Below are 16533 nucleotides of genomic sequence, written 5' to 3'. Positions count from 1 at the left end.
ACAAAGAGCAAAGTGAATGTCCATAATTACTGTTTAATAAGCACACAAGCTAATGTAGATAGAGTTGTTAGCTGGAAATGATATTTAGTTTAAGAGTAAACTGAACTTTCTGACATCAGAACAGTTTTCATGTCACCAACTGTCACTATAATTTACATGTATTTTCCTTTTTTCTAGTGTAAGTAGATTTAAAATGTTTAGCTGAAAATTTGACACAAGCAATGTGATGATAGGGCCTTTCTGGAAATGCAGCAGAAGGAAGGGGAAATAAGATGAGTGAGCTAGTTTGGTTTAATGCTCAGAGATGAGCAAACACACATTTGCAAGCATGTGTATGTTTTTAAGAATAAAGACACTCATAGAATGTAACAAAGAAATAAAGTCATGAAAAATGATGACAGAAATATGATAAATGGATTTTTAAGGTAACATTTTCATAGGCCCTGCTGCAAAGGGCTAGGAGCTTACACTTTCTGATATAGCATGCATCTTGATGTGAATTCATCAGGGACAATAGAAATATCACCCCCAAGAGCTGTCCTTCTCCTATAATATAAAGCTTTTATTCCACAAAGAGGTTTGGATTTAATTTATCTTAATTTTGCAATCTGTCTGAAGCATAGCTGATGATAGTAGTAGGCCAGATTACTTTTTTTAACCTCATTGGGTGCATCAGTTCTTCAAAGTCCAAATTAAATAACAGTTGAAGCAACTGTGGATTCATTTCCAGAGAGTAGTTTCTCAGAGTAAGAAACCCAGGTCCTCTTTGTAATTAAGAACTATATTGATTTTAGCTCCTCTTGGAGGACTCATTGCCATGCTATATTAGGGAACTGGAAAAGGTAAATTTTTTAAAAGTATCTTCAGAGTTGAAAGTGATTATAAACAAGGAAAAAAAACCCTGACTTTTTTCTGTCCTTTTATATTAAAAGAAAATAAAAAAAAAATATTTTGGGGCAGTAAATGGAAAGAAATTCTTAACTTACATGGAAAATAACCAACATGCTAATAACTTCTCAGCCATGTGCTTTGTGTAACAAGTCTCTGTCAAATTACAGAACTTTAGGTTAGCTTATATTATTCCTAGGTATTAACTTTAAGATAATTTATGTTTATAATTTGAAATACAGGAGAACATGATATCACAATTATGTAAAACATGAATTATTCTGTAAGTTAAGCTACTGGTTTTCTTTCCTTTCCTTAGGGAGATACACATCTGAGAGTGATGTATGGAGCTTTGGAATCCTTTTGTGGGAGACCTTCAGTTTAGGAGTATGCCCGTACCCTGGAATGATGAACCAACAAGCACGAGAACAAGTGGAGAAAGGTAGTTAATTGTAGGGAACAAAAGAGATGCTGTGTAGATCCATAGGGATGTAGGTACATACAGTATGAAAAATAGCAAAGAAATAACATCTGGGTTATCTATCAACTTTAGCATAAATATGAGATTATTTAATTGCTGTTTAGCTTTCTGGGAGAAGTAGTGTGATTTATAGGCTTCTTGCAAAAAGGAAGATCATGACTAGTGACTTAGGGGAAGACAGAGTTATAGCATGTTGGTTTTTGTGGCTACGGAACTAAAAGGTGAAATGGAGAGGAGGGATTGATTGCTGTGCAAATAGAAGCTTGACCAGAATTAATTAGTTAAGATAATGCAGGTGGAAATATCCCAAACTGCTAGAAAAAAAATTATATCTTTCTATCTTCTCTATTAAAGCATTTCAGACAAAATTTTAAGTTATGGTGGAGATTGGCAAGCTAGTTGAACAGTTTTTTTCTCTTTTACAAAATAATCAAAAGACTTTTATTTAAAAGTAACAAATAACTGTGAGCAAGGTTTCAGGTCTTTGATTTCATCACCTTTAGTGGCATTTCAGGACTCTTTCTCCTCTACATAATTCTACTGTGTAATTCATAAACAGGTTCTTAGCTAGTAAAACTACCAAATGATAAAAAAAGCTAGTTTGCTTGTTAATTATAATCACTGTAGATGACCACAGAAGTTTGTCCTTAAAAAGCCAAAGAAAAATCTGATGTTTTTCAGAGCAGAGGATTGTTTATAAAAACAAGTCTTACTACCTAAGTACTTCAATTCTGTATGAACCCACCGAGAAAGATATCACAAGTCATATAAAATTTACCCTCAATATTTTTTAATGCAATGATATTGAACTTAACTAATTTCTTTTTAAATTTGTCGATATGTATCATTTTTCAATGCTATATGTTTCTTCCTTTTTTGTGTACCAGGATACCGAATGTCAGCACCACAAAAATGTCCTGAAGAAATATATAAAATAATGCAGAGGTGCTGGGCCTACAAACCTGAAAACCGGCCAAAATTCAGTGAGATTCAGAAAGAGCTGTCTTCAATCAAAACAAAAGTGACATAGTGATAGACTAGCACCAAACTCAGTCTGCAGGACTTTATTTTCTAGTGAAGTAATATTTTCCCCTTAAACACTGCATTTATACAACATTATTTGCAATATTCTTCTAATTACTTTAAAATTAACTGGGTTTTTGTATATCCAAGTCTACCAATGATGTCTACACCTTCATTAAAGATATATTCTGCCAAATGCTATATATCCAGTCACAGTAATATTGTCATTTAGGATACACATAAATAGAAAAGCACATACTATGAATTTAAGTGACTGTGGCTTCTATCTATTTTACAGCAAGTAAATGCTAGTGAAATTTTTCAGAGGTTTTCTACATTATGCTGTGTTCTCGCTCTCCTATCCCCATCCTAGATGTCAACACTATGGCATTGTAATGTGGTGACTGTGTCACACATGATGGCCTTAAAAGTGAAGACAGTTTTTGATAAGTATATGAATGAGACACTTTTATATTTTTTAAATTCTTTATGCAACTGATATTTTTAAATGATACCTTGTTTAAGGATGAAGGTCAGATTCTGGATGTAAGGTGAAATCTAGAATTTTCTTTTCTAAAAATTGAACTACATGTGCATTTCTTACCACATTATAAATACTTCTGACTTTGGATGTGATTTACTTAAGCTACTGCTTTTTTCCTATGAAGCCATCAGAATTCAGTAATATGTCTCCTTTGCAATGAACTACTTTAATTAAAAAAACAAAAAGACCAATAGGAAGTCTTGACTACATGTATGTTGTTAACAAATACTGCAAATCATCTGCCCTACAAAAAATAAGTAAAAGCAGTAGGTGCACACGTGTAGAAAAGGTCTACAAGAAGTAGATTTGCTAATGATAGCAACATGTTATAGGCAACAAATAGGAGTGGTTTTAGAGGAGTAAAAGAATGTGAATTACTAGATTTGCTTTTGATCCTTTTTCCTTCAATTTGCAGTAATTATCAGTATGCAGCTGGAGCCTGCAAAAGCTAAACAAAAGTACATTCCATGCATAGTGTCCAAATAAAAACACTTCTTCTCTATGCTATAAGGAAATATGTTTTAAGCCTCTAGCAGGCTGAACAAGGCAGAGTAGAAACATTAACCTTTTAACTTTTTAAAATCATTACAATCAGATTTCAAAAGACTGGGGACAGTGGAGCTGTAAACGCCACCAAGAATGAAAAAGTTTATATAAAAAATAACATTCCTCCAGAAAGAATAAAGACTCAACAGTCAGAGGAGGAAAGGCACAAAGTTTGTTACTATGACTCTTGGTTTTCTTTGAAACTTGGACTATAATGTCCCTTTGTCTCTTCTACACAAAATTCTAACTGGAATATATGTCCAGGTGTAGAATTTATGTGTTAATTCTGAGTTCTTTCATTTTCAGGAAGCTGTATATTACTAGCCATTTGAGAACACCATGTTTTTAGACATCATTTAGGTAGGCCTTAAATTAGAATTTTCAGAGTGTTGGGGGTTTTTTTGGAGGTGAAGGACTAATTAGATGGCTAGCTAGTTGCATTATTATTTTGCAGCTCTCAGATTATAGCTATAAGAGAGTAGCTCATTTGTAGGTCTCATCATCTTTATAAAGGCCTTCTCTAAAACAAAAACTGTTAGCTGTACTTAAAAAAAATATTAATTAATAAAATTCTCAAATGCAGTTGACTGAGGTCACAGAGTAAAAACTTAGAATAGGTGAACTTGATACTTTCTTCCCCCTGCCTTCCCAGAATTGAATGCTTTGTAAGTAAAACTTGCAATAACCGGCTTGGTGTTTTATAGGTAAATATGAACTGTTATCCAATAGGACAACATAGAATGCATGCTCCTACTAGCAAAGAAGGCTTGGAGAAAAAAAAAAAATTCCTAAATTGCCACTATTTGGAACTCTCATCCAGTTTTAGAACTACAAAAGTTTATAGATCAGCTACATATAGCTGAAATTTTGTGAATGGGTTAAGAGAGACAGCACATGCTTCTGCATTTAATTTAATTCAGTTTAAGGCAATTATGCTTTTAAAAGAAAAATCAGATTGATAGAGGTTGCTTCTAGATTGCACATGTTGAGGCTATTGAGCAAAACGTTTACACCACTAAAAAAAATTAAAAGATTCACAGTACTGTCTTTATACAGTCAGCTCAGTCATTTCAGTCTTTCTCAACATATAAAAATTTCCACAAATATTAAATGCAATAGCAACACAAAATCCTTGGATTACTAATATGTAAACTAGTTGTCTCTGAACTTGTGCTGCAATTATTAAAGAATCTTTCTGCTCTTTAAACAGGGCTGCAGTAGGCTAACAGCTCTAGCTGCACTGTACTGCTAAACCAGAAGAATCTGGCCCTTTGCACCTCCCAATCGTTTCTTAACTCTGACGGCTCTATCTACCACAGATACTCCCCTTTCACTTACTTCAATAAAGTTACTCTTGTGAGACAAAAGTTCTGATATATCCCTGGTTTTGTTTGACTCAAAAGTTTCATAGTGATGTTATATCTTTATACCTGTGGCATTGTGTTTGTATGAAAATTTAACATGAATCAAAGGTGAAACACATAGTTCAAATCATGGTTTAATCAAGTTACAAACCCTAAATACATAATAAATTGTCCACATCATAAAAGACATCAGAACAATAACATTCCCCACTGCCTAGTTTACAATACAGAACATCCTTTTCCTATCTTATGGAATAATATGAAGCCAGTTATGCCCCTTTCCAAAGGAATGATTTTGCTGTCAGACCAGATCCAAAACACTAGGTTTAAAATTAATACCAGTTCCTCAATTCCATTTGAGCTTCACTTTAAACATGCCTTCTACTTATCAGAACTTTCCAAATAGTATTAATTTTCATTATTGTCATCCATTTTGCTTTTAGAAATATGACCTCTTTATATCATATAATGTTTAATTATGCAGGTAATTATACATCCCTCCCAAATTCTGAGACTTGCAACTTCAAACAACAAGCATTGCTAAGTCAATAAAAGTCTACAGGGATCCTAATTTTTCATTAGGTGACTAAGTTGATATGGCTTAATGCATTTAAAATATATAAAATTTTAAATTGAAACAATTACTTTACTGATATTTTGAACAGCAGTATTGCTTCCACAAAATATCTCTTCAATAGAAGCATTTACATTTCACTTGAATTCTACACAAAGGTAAACCTGTACCTTTGTTCCTCTCCAGTTTTTCAGTGAAAGGGACTGCTGAATTAAAGTAACCAATTCAGGTGCTTTCAGCCATTCTGATATGTAGCATAGATGCAGCCAGGATTTCATAGAGAAGGTCTTGCACTCTATATGGCAACTTTTTATAGCATGCTTATGCTTGCTACAAAGCACTAATAAATCCCCTGGAGACTGGACGTTTCTTGTATCTCTGAATGTAGCCAATTCCTTACAACACCTGAAGTTGTAGTGCTTAAGGAGAGATAGTGACAATATTATTTTCCTTCCCTCCACCTTCTGCTTGGTCATGCCACAGATTCAGACTCTTCAATAGACCTACCAACTAGAAGAAAAATAACTGTTTCCACTGTTAATTGTATCATTACCTGTAACTGACAACTTATTTTTTTCCACTGAGCTTCCCACCTAATTTTAACTAAAATGCTAAAAACATGTAATAGGAAAAACTTGGAATTTAGGCTCATCACATGGGACACAAAAGACAGGCAAAGACATCTTGAGGACTGAAAGCCAAAACCAAGCACCTATCCATCCCTTCTATTAAAGAATTGTGTAGTTATATGCATATTCAAAAGCCTTCCAAGTATAAAAAATTAAACTAATTTTAGGACTGCTGTTTTTTTTCAACTGTTAATTTTCCTTCATATAGTTTTAGGCATCTGGAGAAGGAGGAGGGATGTTGAGGAAGGTGGGAAGGTTGATTCACTGACCCACTAGCACACACACAAGAGTTTTGACACTTGTGACCTTGAGTGGGGTACAGATACAGTTTTGAAACATGTTTAAATTTTTTTTCAAGTTTGTGCCAAAGTATGCATCATCAAGTTTAATATCAGGTAAAGAACCTTTTATACTCCTTGTTGTTTAAAAAATAATATATTTGTGAAACAGGTCAATAATGCATAACACTGGAAATGGGTGCTTCTTCCCAAAAGTACACATGTAAAATACCAAAATATTTGTGAATTCATCTGGCTTTTAAACAGGTCCGAAATGATAACTATGTAATAAAAGTTAGTGGTCTGTCCTTTATAATTTTAAATAGATATGCATTTAAACTTTATTTATTTGCCAATTTTTATATACTTTAAAGTTACACTTTTGAACTTAAGCTAGGGGTTTTTTTTTGTAGGCTGTTACAAAACAGAATTTCAATATTCTTGTAAACTGCAGACCATTTTTTTAATAGTCCTTTGTCTTTTCTGCAGTCCCCTTTTTACCGCGCCCTTCCAATAAATGTAAAATATTTGCATCAAGCTGTCTCAAATTTAATTTGATATTTACAAGATATATTTATTTACTTGCTTCTGTAGTCAAGTGGAAGATCAACTTTAGTAATACTGCTCTTGGATATGCTTTTTGTATCCAAAACATTTTGTATTTCACAAAGAAAAAAATAATTATGTGAATTCTGTTGGCAATTTCTGGAATGAACACCTCTGTGATCCCTGCTCACAGTTTGTCTATCACTTGTGGCTACCTTTTGTAATTCATAAGGGACTGAAAGAAAGAGTAACCCAATGGGTACAAGGGAAAGGACATGTCAAAACAGGTTCAGAACTTTGGGGCTAGAACCTTGCAACTTTGAGGGTGTGAGACCATGTATGTTTTTTCCTCAAACCAGAATTGTGTTAGGAAGCTAATCTCCCCATTTCTACAAGCATTTCCAGGTAAGAGGAATGCAGTAATCTGAAGATATATACAAGCTTTATAATGTTTCTTTTACCCATGACCTAGTGCTCCATTTACTTTATATTTTTTTTAAAAAATCTTATTCATATTACTTATATTTTAAATGCTAGTTTGGTTTTAAACCAGTTTCTTTAAAGCCACTTTATGCTTTACTTAGAACAAAACCAAGCTCCATAATTACTGCCATTTTCACTATGCTTTGATGCAAGTTCTTTGATTTCCATAATCTCTTCTTAGTGTTAATATAAAGATTGAGATACCAAAAATTATGACTCAGGTAGAGAAAAAAAGTCCAAACTATTGTGCTTTAAAAATGTTTTAATGAAATCTTCCAAGATCTCATGGTTAATGTAAGGTATGGATACCCTATTGAAAGAACTTTTTCTGCAGATGCACCTTGTTGAAACACATAACAACAGGTCGAAAAACAGGGTTTTGTGTACTTTTGCCATTACATGGCATTAGGTAAGCACTGTGTGCTTGCACAACACTGGAATTTGCAAGATATAGTGCCTAACTGAAGAAAGGGTTAGCAAAGAAGCTAAATTCTGGCACTGACTTGTAAGTTGGACTAAGGTGCCTATTATCACTCCCCCAAAAAAAAAAATACTGCTGCTCACTCTTATAAACTTAGGTACTTTTCCCCACAGTCTCCCAAGAACCACAAATGAGAGAGATGTAAATCCAAATTTACTGATCTGTGTTGAAACAGAAGACAATGCAGCATGGGGTTGCACATAGACTGGTAGAGTTCTGCTGAGACACTACATTATTAGCAAGATAATTTTAGAAAACATTCCTGCAACTAAATCTGTTCTGCTCATTGATGCCTGGTGTCCAAATTATAAAAACATTCCTGAAAATCTGCTACAGCCAAACACTGAGCCTCACAGAGTCATCAAATCTTCTGATTTGAAGCATCACAGCAGTTAATTAAGAATGAGCCTAAAAAAAGCAGAGGAGCCTGTGCAGTGCTTGCATCCATCCAATTTTAATCCAATCCAATCCAAAACCCACAATTTGCATGTCAAAGCTAGGTTAGTTCTTTTTCTCTGCAAGTGACAGACATACCTCCCTCCCTTTTAGATCCTAATAGCACACCTAAAAGGTGATTTGAGATTCAGGTACAAAACCTTCTTCAAAGTTTGGCAGAAACATTGTTTTTGTTAAATGAGGGAGAGGTGTTAATCTTGCTCAGACAGCCAGGGTGCTCATGGCTGAGGACTCCAAGGAGAAGGATGTGCCTGCATTCAACCTGACATTAGAGATTGGGGAGTGGGTTGTTTTAAAGTGTGGATTTCTCCCCTCCAGCGTATTCAACTTACTAGCTGAGTTAGTGGCCCACTCAGTTTGCTGACTTCTTGTGAACCTTGCTGCTGGGTCCCTAATTTTCTACCACCTCCATGCTCAGGGAACTCAGAGGCTTAACTCAGGCCAAGGACCATGGGGTACTCAAAAATCAAATGTTTTCATATTTAAGATCTTTGGTGGATCTACCCCCAAAACATTGTAGGTCTAAGGAAACCTGCAATAAGTCACACAATCAGAATGGAGACAGGATGATCACAGGACAGTGGGTATGAAGTTTCAGAAGTGTAAGGATTACAAGATGCTAATATTAAAAAAGTTTGGAAGGGTTGTGTGGTCCCCATCACACACACTAACTGAGGCTATTCTGCAGCCATATTTCAGTCCTCTTTCAAGTCATGTTCTAGTTATAAGAAATGTTAAAACACAACACCACTGATATGATCTGAATTAGAGCTGTACCCTTTTTACCTCAAAGGATAAAATACAGATAACCACAGAGAAAATGCATATCAATGTCACATGCAGACACCATTAAACCTGCAACACAGAGCTCTCCTTTAATGCACTTTCATCATTAGCCAAGTCTTCCTCCGCCTCCCTCAATTCCTTACAAGTCACACTAAAAGCACTGCTGCTAAAGAGACTTCAGAAATGCATCCAGACTAAAGAAATAGCTCTGTTAAGAATACAGAATAATTAGAAACATTATGCTGTAGTTTTCTAATAACCTAGCTCCTGCAGCCACTAACTAGCTTTGAATCCTCAAAAGAACAGACTAACATCTGACCACACTGTAATGGAAGAAGCATGCATCTTGAACAGATTTTAGGCTCATGATGTATTAGTTCTCTACCAGTTTGTTCTGGGTCTGGTTGGAATGGAGTTAACTTTCTTCATAGCAGCTTATATGGTGCTGTGCTTCACATTTGTGGCTAAGATAGTGTTGATAACACACCAATGGTTTGGCTATTGCTGAGCAGTGCTTACACAGCATCAAGGCTTTTCTCTCCAACCCCCTCAACCAAAGGCCAATAGGCTGGGGGTAGGCAAAAGGTTGGGAGCAGACATAGCCAGGAAACCTGACCCAAACTGACCAAAGGGATATTCCATACCATATGATGTTGCACTCCACAATAAAAGCTCAGGAAAAGGAGGAGGAAGGGTGAGACATTTGTGGTTATGGTGTTTGTCTTCCCAAGCAACCGTTACATGTGCTGAGGTCCTACTTTCCAAGAAGGAGCTGGACATCTGCCTGCCGATGGGATGCAGTGAATGAATTCCTCTTTTTGCTTTTCTTGCATGCATGCAGCTTTTGTTTTCCCTATTGATCTGTCATTATCTCAATCCATGAGTCTTCTTGCATTCCTTTTATTTTCTGTAGCTGGGGTTTAGGTCCCTGTCTCAACCATGGTGTCCTCAGATGTGGTTTCGGTCCCTGTCTCAGCCATGCTCCTCTGATGATGCTGAATGAAGGCTCAATACGCACAGGAAAAGCCCCAGTATGTTGCTAGTAGCTGCTGGGTTTCATGGGGGTAGGCAAGGCACCCTTCTATCAGGTGGCATGTCAATTTACCATGATTAATTGCCTGTTCAGGCACAAAATCCCAAGCTATTGGAGATGATGACCGCCCTAGGCACCTGCCCAAATCCTTCCATACACCCTGCTACCCAGTGACTGACTGCTTTAAGGTATGTTTTTTTGTCACTTCAGCAACAAATTGTCTCCTCTTATGCCAAGATGAAACCAGGTTCCACAAACCTGAGAAAAAGCCAACAGTGTTAGATCATAGAATCATAGAACAGCCAAGGTTGGAAGGGACCTTGAAGGATCATCTGGTGCATCCTTTTGTGGGAAAGGGAGCCTAGATTAGATTATCTAGCACCCTGTCCAGTCGTGTCTTGAAAACCTCCAGTGATGAGGACTCTACCACATCCCTGGGGAGGTTGTTCCAGTGATTGATTCTTCTCACTGTAAAAAAATTCTCTCTTATGTTGAAATGAAGCCTCTCTCAGTACAACTGGTACCCATTGCCCCTTGTCTTCTCCATGTGACTCTTTGTGAAGAGAGAGCTTCCGTCTTCTTTGTAGCCACCCTTTAAGTACCAGATTATTGTGATGAGGCACCCCCTGAGCCTTTTCTTCTCCACGGAGAAAAGACCTAACTCCTTCAGTCTTTCCTCATAGGGCAGGTTCTCCAGCCCCTTGATCATCTTCATGGCCCTCCTTTGGACCCTCTCCAGTCTGTCTGTGTCTTTCTTGAATTGTGGGGACCAGAACTGGACACAGTACTCCAGGTGCAGCCTGACAAGCACTGAGTAGAGTAGGATGATCACATCTCTATCTCTGATAGTAATGCCCCTGCGGATGCAGCCTGGGATCCGATTTGCCTTTGTTGCTGCAGCGGTGCACTGCTGACTAACGTTCAGCTTGTTGACCACCAGGACCCCCAGGTCCCTTTCAGCAAAGCTGCTCCCCAGCCACACAGATCAAAGCCTGTACTAGGCTCTTTGGTTATTCTGACCCAGGTGCAGGACTTTGCACTTATCTTTGTTTAACTTCATACTGTTCTTGCTAGCCCACTCTTCCAGCCTGCCCAGGTCTCTGTAAGATGGCTCACCCTTCTGGAGTGTCCACCTCACCACCCAGTTTAGTGTCATTAGCAAACTTGGTGAGGGTGGGTGCTTTCAATCCCATTATTCAGGTCATTTATGAAGATGTTGAACAGCGTGAGGTCCTGTGGTGGTGCACTCCCCGCCCCTTCAGCTGGACCTGTATTTCCCATAAACCTGATCAAGCGATAACCACCAGTGGCAATCATAATGGATGTCTGGTTGTGATGGTTGCATCTGGCTCAAAGTGGTTTTGGGGAAGACAGATAGCAACACAATAGCCAAGGGCTAATTTGAACAACGCACCCACCTAACCACAGTGCTGGTCAATGTCTGACTCAAGACAAATTTGGAAGAAGCTAACATCTGTAGTCGGTATGCAAATATGACTATGAGTCAATTATCTTACTCCATAAATAGTGGACAGCCCAGGGCCCATTGAGCTCTCTTGCATGGCAGCAGGCTGCATGCCAGGATCTCCCCTTGAGTAGGGACACATCTCAAGGTTACTCCTCAAGGCTGAGAGATTCCTTGCTGCAACAGATTCTTGGTAAGTGATTAACAGCATGCTAAAATTTGAAATCTTAGCTAAGTGATATAAAAGATTGATTGTGCATATATATAATCCTTTAGACATAAACCGTTGACCAGGTCTGGGACTAGGAGTGGATCCAGCCTCACCTAGACTCCTCTCTGAGAAGGAGTTTAGAACACAAGGGGGTCCTTTCTGAACCTCATGACTCAACAGGAAGGTCTCCCTGACAGTTTCATCTGACACTGTCCTCTTTGCAATAAATATCAAGTAAACCTTGCCATTGAATCTTGTTAAAACACTGTCACATTTACACAAATTATTGGCTTTGTGTGGCAAGGTTTTGGTAGCGCGGGGGTTACAGGGGTGGCTTCTGTAAGAAGCTGCTGGAAGCTTCCGCTGTGTTCGAGAGAGAGCCCATACCAGTCGGCCCTAAGAGGGACCCGCTGCCAGCCAAGGCCGCACCATTCAGTGATAGTGGTAACGCCTCTGTGATAACATTTTTAAGAAGGAAAGAAAGTTGGGACGCGGAGAAACAGCCGCCAGAGAGAAGAGTGAGAACATGTAAGAGAAACAACCCTGCAGACACCAAGGTCAGTGAAGAAGGAGGGGGAGGAGGTGCTTCAGGAGCCAGAGCGAAGATTCCCCTGCAGCCCGTGGTGAAAACCCTGGTGAGGCAGGCTGTCCCCCTGCAGTCCAGGGAGGTCCACGGTGGAGCAGATATCCACCTGCAGCCCATGGAGGACCCCACGCCAGAGCAGGTGGGTGCCCAAAGGAGGCTGTGACCCCGTGGGAACCCCGCGCTGGAGCAGGCTCCTGGCAGGACCTGCGGATCTGTGGAGAGAGGAGCCCACATTGGAGCAGGTTTTCTGGCAGGACTTGTGACCCCGTGGGGGACTCACACTGGAGCAGTGTGCTCCTGAAGGACTGCACACTGTGGAAAGGACCCATGCTGGAGCAGTTTGTGAAGAACTGCAGCCTGTGGGAAGGGCCCACGTTGGAGGAGTTCGTGGAGGACTGTCTCCCGTGGGTGGGACCCCACGCTGGAGCAGGGGAAGAGTGTGATGAGCCCTCGCCCTGAGGAGGTGAAGCGGCAGAAAATAACGTGTGATGACCATAAACCCCATCCCTGTCCCCCTGTACCGCTGGGGGGGCTTGGTGGTAAAATCCGGGAGTGAAGTTGTGCCCGGGAAGAAGGGAGGGGTGGTGGGAAGGTGTTCTGATATTTTGTTTTATTTCTCATTACCTTGCTCTGGTTGATTTGTAATAAATTGAGTTAATTTTCCCAAATTGAGTCTGTTTTGCCTGTGACGGTAGTAGTGAATTATCTCTCTTGTCCTTATCTCGACCCGCAAGCTTTTTGTTATATTTTTCTCTCCCCTGTCCAGCTGAGGATGGTGGAGTGATAGAACAGCTTTGGTGGGCACCTGGTGTTCAGCCAGGGTCAACCCATCTCAAACATCCAGTGTAGCATGGGCAATCTTGGTGCCAAGAGGAGATATGCTTCTGTACCAACAACTTCTGAAGCGGCTCGAACCCCCTCATAGGCTGCTAGTATCTTTTTTTCAGTCAGGGTGTAGTGGGCTTCTGATCCTCGGTACCCCCGACTCCAAAACCCTAATGGTCCACCTCGGGTTTCTCCTGGTGTTTTCTGCCACAGGCTCCAGGTGAGACCATGCTCCCCAGCTGCAGTGTAGAGTACATTTTGTACATCTGGTCCTGTCTGGACAGGCCCAAGAGCTACTGCATGAGCTATTTCCTGTCTGATATGCTCAAAGGCTTGTTGTTGTTCAGGGCCCCATTCAAAATGGTTCTTTTTCCACGTTACTCGATAGAGAGGGCTCACAAGCTGACTATAACCTGTAATATGCATTCTCCAGAACCCCACAAGGCCTAGGAAAGATTGTGTTTCTTTCTTGTTAGCTGGTGGAGACATAGTTGCTATCTTGTTGACCACATCCATAGGGACATGACGGCGTCCATCCTGCCATTTTATTCCCAAGAATTGAATCTCCTGTGCAGGTCCCTTGACCTTACTTTTCTTTATGGCAAAACCAGCTTTCAGAAGAATCTGAATTATTCTTTTTCCCTTCTCAAACACTTCTTCTGCCTTGTTGCCCCATACGATGATGTCATCTATGTATTGTAAATGTTCAGGGGCATCGCCTTGTTCCAGTGCCATTTGGATTAGTCCATGACAAATGGTAGGGCTGTGCTTCCACCCCTGGGGTGGTCGATTCCAGGTGTATTGGACACCTCTCCACGTGACAGCAAACTGTGGCCTGCACTCTGCTGCCAAAGAAATGGAGAAAAAACGCACTGGCGATATCAATTGTAGCATACCACGTGGCTGCCTTTAATGCCAGTTCATATTGGAGCTCTAACATGTCTGGTACAGCAGCACTCAATGGCGGTGTCACTTCATTCAGGCCGCGATAATCTACTGTTAACCTCCACCCTCCATCAGACTTTTGCACTGGCCATATAGGACTATTAAAAGGTGAATGAGTCTTGCTAATCACTCCTTGGCTCTCTAGGTGATGAATCAGTTCATGGATGGGAGCCAGGGAGTCTCGGTTTGTCCGGTATTGCCGACGGTGCACTGTCCTGGTAGCGATAGGCACCTGCTGTTCTTCAACTTGCAGCAATCCCACAATGAAGGGATCTTCCGAGAGGCCAGGCAGGGTAGATAACTGTTTGAACTTCTCTGCATTTACAGTGGCTACTCCAAAAGCCCATCGGTACCCCTTTGGGTCCTTGAAGTACCCTCTCTTGAGGTAGTCTATGCCAAGGATACAAAGGGCCTCTGGGCCGGTCACAATGGGGTGCTTTTCCCCCTTGTCCCCTGTTAGGCTCAATTCAGCCTGCAATTCTTGGCATCCCCCTGTCACTCCAGAGATCCAGATGGTTTCTGTGCCCCTGTATCCTGATGGCACCAGCATACACTGTGCACCAGTGTCTACCAAAGCCTTATACTTCTGTGGGTCTGATGTGCCTTCCTCATGTCCTCCCCTTGGTCACGCAGGAAGAACCAGAGTGTACCACGTGGCATATGCCTTGGGCTCCCTTTCCCTCTGAACGGGGCAGGAAAGGACTGATTTCTTGGAGCATCCCTAACAGCCAAGGCACTGTCCTGTAGGGATGAGGAGGCACAGAGATTTTCCTCAAAGTTTTGGAGCCAAGAGGACAATTTCTCCACAGTTGGTGTTTCCATATCTGGACAATACATTGCTGCTAAGCTGTTAGAATACAACACTGGGGCACCTTGCATCACCTTTCTCCACATGGCCCATGTGCACAGGACATCCTCTGGATCTTTGGAGACTTCCTCATCATCTAGATCACTGTAGATGACTTCCACCACTGCTAACTCTCTCAGGTACTGGATGCCTTCATCTGCGGTAGTCCACTTTTCTGAGGAATTGACAAGATCTTCCTTGAATGGATATCTTGCCCTCACACTTGAGAGGAGCCAGCTCCAGAGACTGCAAATTGCTGCCTCTTTTCCAATTCCTCTTTCAATTCCCCGATTTCTAGCGAGGGATCCCAGCTGTTGGGCTTCCTTGCCTTCTAGTTGCTGACTATCAGCCCCGTTATCCCAGCATCTGAGCAGCCAGGCAGCAATCCGCTCACCTGGCTGGCGTCTGTAATATTTCCGCAAGTCCCAAAGTTCTGAGGAGGTCAGGGACCAGGTAGTTTCCATTTACTGTCTAAGTTCCCTCACTCCTTCCTCCAGTTTCTTTATCGAAGGACCAGCTTCTAGATCAAGCCTTTCCTCTTCTTCTTCTTCCCTCACTAATCGATGGTATGGACCTGTTGATCTCCTTGTCCACTGTTTCCTTTTCACTATTGGGGCAATTACTGTAGTTGTTGTTGTTGTTTGGGTCCCTATCTCGAGCTTGGTGCCCACCAAAGCCGCCCTATCACTCCCCCTCCTCAGCTGGATGGGGGGGAGAAAAATATAACAAAAGGCTCGTGGGTCAAGATAAGGACAGTTTAATAAAGTGAAAGCAAAGGTCGCGCATACGAAAGCAAAGGAAAACAAATTATGTTATTCTCTACTTCCCATCAGCAGGCGATGTCTAGCCGCTTCCCGGGAAGCAGGGCTTCAGTACGCGTAGTGGTTGCTCTGGAAGATAGAAATGCACCACCACCACCCTCCCCCCCTTCCATCTACCTTTACTTAGCTTTTAGATCTGAGCTGACGTCATCTGGTATGGAATATCTGTTTGGTTAGTTTAGGTCAGCTGTCCTGGTTATGTCCCCTCCCAAGATCTTGCCCAGCCCCAGCCTGCCATTGAGGGGGGGGCAAAAATGTTGGAGAGACAGCCTTGATGCTGTGCCAGCACTGCTCAGCAGTAGCCAAAACACTGGTGTGCTATCAACACCTTTCTAGCTACTGATGCAGAGCACAGTGCTATGAGGGCTGCTATGGGGAGTATTAACTCCATCTCAGCCAGACCCAATACAGCCGTAATGAAGTAATTAACCACAACCAACTATTTTCTAGATCCCCACCAGTGGTACAATTTTTTAGTATTTGTACAATTCCACAGGGGTGTTTTTTTCACATCGCTTTGTGTTGAGAACCTTTGTCGAGACTGCCAGGGATAGCACTCCTTCCTGTCATCTTTTCTTTCCTCATGGGCTTGAGACCAGAAACAATTAGCAGGTGGTCCTTCCATCACATTGAACCACATCATGAATTACCGGGTGTTGAAGGAAACTCCAAGCACCACTGGGTGTTTACCGGTTCCACATACCTCAGGACCAAGTGTTTT

The 16533-nt window shown here is 40.8% G+C and overlaps 2 protein-coding genes across 2 annotated transcripts in view; one reads left to right on the top strand and one right to left on the bottom strand.

Annotated features, from left to right (window-relative positions):
• The window catches only part of LOC126035443 (tyrosine-protein kinase Fer-like), a 254879-nt gene extending 251758 nt beyond the window's left edge, over window positions 1-3121 (top strand). The window contains exons 18-19 of the mRNA XM_049794009.1: window positions 1208-1330; window positions 2257-3121. Of these exons, the coding sequence (XP_049649966.1) occupies window positions 1208-1330; window positions 2257-2399 (266 nt within the window). The 3' untranslated portion in view covers window positions 2400-3121. The remainder of the gene's footprint in view (window positions 1-1207; window positions 1331-2256) is intronic.
• Window positions 1-16533, bottom strand: part of LOC126035460 (uncharacterized) — a 255710-nt gene that overhangs the window by 52896 nt on the left and 186281 nt on the right. The gene's annotated exons all lie outside the window — the stretch shown is intronic.

Source organism: Accipiter gentilis, chromosome W, assembly GCF_929443795.1.
Source record: "Accipiter gentilis chromosome W, bAccGen1.1, whole genome shotgun sequence".
NCBI classification, from domain to species: Eukaryota; Metazoa; Chordata; class Aves; order Accipitriformes; family Accipitridae; genus Astur; species Astur gentilis.
The sequence above is the reverse complement of the archived record's forward strand: the minus strand, read 5'-3'. Positions and strand labels throughout refer to the sequence as shown.